General features: G+C 46.3%; 1 protein-coding gene across 1 annotated transcript in view; it reads left to right on the forward strand.

Annotated features, from left to right (window-relative positions):
* The window catches only part of LOC122558014 (myosin-binding protein C, cardiac-type-like), a 52,012-nt gene that overhangs the window by 20,463 nt on the left and 27,373 nt on the right, over nt 1–4,176 (forward strand). Inside the window, exons 7-9 of the mRNA XM_043706347.1 lie at nt 162–301; nt 1,378–1,562; nt 2,197–2,203. Coding sequence (XP_043562282.1) covers nt 162–301; nt 1,378–1,562; nt 2,197–2,203 — 332 coding nt within the window. The remainder of the gene's footprint in view (nt 1–161; nt 302–1,377; nt 1,563–2,196; nt 2,204–4,176) is intronic.

A 4,176-nucleotide genomic window follows, 5' to 3' on the forward strand; every position in this document is an offset into this window, starting at 1 on the left:
GCTGTGGGGCTGGGGATGGGGGAGCTGTGGGGATGGGGATGGGGGAGCTGAGAGTCTGGGGTTAACGATGGCGATAGAGGAGCTGCAGGGATGGGGGAGCTGCAGGGATGGGGATGAGGGTCCTGTAGGATTTTAAAACAATATGTTTCTGCACTCCACAGATCCCCCCAAAATCCACCTGGACTGTTTGGGCAGAATTCCCGATGCCACCATCATTGTTGTGGCTGGGAACAAGCTCCGGCTAGATGTGCCCATCACTGGAGACCCGGTCCCTACCGTCATCTGGACTAAGGCTAACCAGGTGGGACCAGGGAGGGAGGGGGGTGGGGTTGTGGATCTCCCAATGGGGCAGACATTGGAGAATCAGAATCTAAATTCCAGGTCGGTTGATGATAGACTATAGCCCTTCCTCCTACACACACCACACACAGTGATATACACTGCACTACACTACACACACTCACAGACAGCAATACATATGGCACACAGCTATCTACACGCCACACACAGTCATAAACTGTGTACACAGCAATACCTGTTACACAGTGATGTATACTGTACACACATTGTACACATGAATGCAGTGTACCCATGCTACCGATGTTTTACTGTGTACTGAGTGTACAGTATTACCTGTTGTACATATATTATAGTGTCATTCAGTGTACTTTAAAATACTATGTACAAAACATTATTGTATTGTAAAGTACACTCTTCAGTATTACCACAATAGATATTTGTACCGTAACTGAATCACATTTACTCTTTTGCCACTTACCTGGCAACTCCATTCGTATTTCCTGCAGTCTATAGTTTTCTTTAATGTCAACCATGCACCCTATTTTTAAATCCTCTATGAGCTTCTTCATCATACTCCTATGTTTAAGTGCAAATCATGAACACATACCACAAACAGAGTACTGATCCAGGACTGAGCCCTATGGAATCTCACTGGAAACAGACTCCCAATCACAAAAACGCCATCAAACATTCTTCTTTGCTTCCTCCAATGAGCCAAATTTGGATCCAACCCGTCACTTTGCCTTGGATTCCACGTTCTTTCTTGCCCCACTCACTGGCAATCCCTCATCGCCATGTTGAGGTACTGGGGATAGAGGTGAGAATTGACGTGTTCACAATTAATCTCTGAATGTTATGTGAGGTTACCACTCAAGAACCACAAGTGCCCGATGACTGGACCATCATCGCTCTATCCTCAAAGTAAGCTGGTTGGTTTAGCTCTAGTGAACTCCGTAAGATGGGATGCTGTTGTAGGCACCAACGCAAGGATGATGGGTAGCCTCGGGTGAAGGTCCGAGCTGGGTCTCAATCCAAGTGCTAGTCGGGGTGTAACTCTGACTGTGTTGCCATGGACAGGTGATCACAGAGCTGGATGGACGTGTCCACATTGAGAAACACCCTGACCACTGTGTGTTCATCATGGAGGGAGCAGAGAGGTGTGATCAGGGTGTCTACACCGTCCTAGTGAAGAACCCAGCAGGGGAAGATCGAGCCGATATCACTGTCAAAGTAGTTGGTGAGTACGTGAGACTTGAACCATAGCCTGGAGGCAGTCATTGGATGATGTTATCATGTTAATGTTTCACTAGATGAGCCAGATCCCAAAGTGAAACCTGGCTTGATAGATAAAAGAAATAAAAAATAAGTCATGTATAGATTTACAACAGTTTTGAAAGATCTTAACATAAACAGTAAAACAAAGTTTCAACCTTTACCCCAGCAATATTCTTTGCAGATACTCATTCTAAGTGGAGTGTACATTGTACAGTACAGCGCAGGGTGGGCCATTTCGCCCACTATGTTGTGCCGAACATGGTGCCAAGTTAAACTAATCTTTTCTGCCTGCCATATGCCTTCTTCCCTTGCACATTCCCTTAAACACCCCTATTGTATCTGCCTCTACCACCATCCCTGGCAGTGTGTTCCATACTCCTACCACTCTCTCTGTGTCAAAAACCTTTCCCCTCACATCTCCTTTGAACTTTCCGCCTCTCATCTTGAATGCGTGCCCCCTAGTTTTAGACATTTCATCTCTGGGAAAAAGATTCTGACCATCAACCCTATCTATGCATCTCACAATCTTATCGACTTCTTTCAAGTCTCCCCACAGCCTCTGCCACTCCAGAGAAGACAAGCCGAGTTTTTCTAATCTCTAATACCTTCTAATCCAGGCAGCATGCCGGTAATTCTCTTCTGCACCCTCTCCAAAGCCCCATATCCTTCCTGTAATGTGGCGACTATTACAGGGTCACTCTTACCTTCACTCTTTAACTTTTTAATTAACTGACTCTTTTGCAGGTTTGATGAATGAGAGACCCCTTTCCAGGTTTGATAGCTTGAAAACTCTACATACACCCTCACAGCTTGAACCAAATTAGTTTGCACAAACTACTCTTCCTTATTGCTAGGGTGAACTGAAACTGGTTCGGGATAGAATTCAAAGAAAGCTGGTGCGTTTTCTTAAACTTCAGCCATTAACCCCAGAGATATTGGACACTTAAATCACATACCTTCTTGGAATTGGTGTCTTTTATGCAGATCTATTTTACATAAATTTTAAAATCCAAATTGCCAAATTGTTATCACATTAATGTAAGGTGATTGGGTTCATCACTGAGTGCAGTACTCAGACCAGTTCCTGATAACGGAACTCTCCCTCACACAAACACATCATCCCAAAAGCGGCTGTCAAGCTACATGACTGAACCACATAAGGAGGTGTTAGGGTCAACTGATTAAAAGCTTGGTCCCTGAGGGAGGCGAGGTAGAGCCGAGGAGAGTTGAGAGAGGGAGTTCCAGAGCTGTAGGCCCAAGCAACTGATGTCATAGCCACAGACAGTGTGGCAATTAAAATCAGGAACGTGAAAGAGACCAGTGTAGGAAGAGGACAGGGATCTTGGAGAGATGTGCAGGCTTGGAGATGATCACAGAGATTGTTGATAATCTGATGGGTTGGGCCATAACCGTAGGAGGAGAACAGACAGGAGTGAGAGCTTGGAGGAAGGAATGGGCAGCAGAGGGAAGTAAGGAATGAGGAGAGTGAACAACATTAGGAGACAGAGTGAAGACCAGTGTGTTACTTACAGACATGCTATTAAATTCCAAAGTCCCAGCATCCTCAAGCTCTGAAAGCCCATACCATATGGTGGTGTGTGAATCCTCAGTATGTCATCCTAATTTTCCCAAAGGTCAGAACATACCGCTGTCACTGTCGCTGGGTCAAAATCCTTGAATTCCTTCTCCAACAGCATTGTGGCGGTTCAAGAAGGCAGATCACCACCATCTTCTCATGAGGTAGATTAGATTACTTACGGTGTGGAAACAGGCCCTTCGGCCCAACAAGTCCACACCGACCCGCCGAAGAGCAGCCCACCCAGACCTATTCCCCCACATTTACCCCTTCACCTAACACTACGGGCAATTTAGCATGGCCAATTCACCTAACCTGCACATTTTTGGACTGTGGGAGGAAACTGGAGCACCCGGAGGAAACCCACGCAGACACGGGGAGAATGGGCAAACTCCACACAGTCAGTTGTTTGAGGTGGGAATTGAACCCAGGTCTCTGGCGCTGTGAGGCAGCAGTGCTAACCACTGTGCCACCCACTCATTAGGGACAGACAGCTTGTCGTCCCATAATTCCCAGAAAATATAACTATTTTTACTGTAATATATACAGTTATGCTGCTGCAAAACAAACTACAAGTGAAAATAGCCTTTGTTCAAAACTTTTTTTTCTCCCTGAATTTTATTCACTGGAAAATTAGAAATCTGTTCGTGATCCACGAGAGACCTTAACGTGTGTAATAAAATTAACATTCACTGGAATTGTGAGATTGTTACCGATCGTGATAGGATCCTATAGAGACAGGTTCCTGTGTTCACAGCCTCGTCCCAAACCCCCAGCTCATTTCTGACGAATACTAACCACCCACATTACCTGGTGCAGACACACAGCTCAGCAACAGAGAGATCCTGCTGTCTGAGGGAATACAATCCTCTTCACACACCCTCTCAACCCTCACGGCCCACCCCCTCAAACTCCATCAGCCCCTCACAGCCCACCCTCTCTTCCCAACAGAGCCCATCCCCTCACACTCCTCCCCCCCCCCCCACACTCCTCCCCCTTCGTCACTGCCCCCACCTCCCAATTCC

Source organism: Chiloscyllium plagiosum, chromosome 16 (genome assembly GCF_004010195.1).
Source record: "Chiloscyllium plagiosum isolate BGI_BamShark_2017 chromosome 16, ASM401019v2, whole genome shotgun sequence".
In the NCBI taxonomy this organism is placed as follows: Eukaryota; Metazoa; Chordata; class Chondrichthyes; order Orectolobiformes; family Hemiscylliidae; genus Chiloscyllium; species Chiloscyllium plagiosum.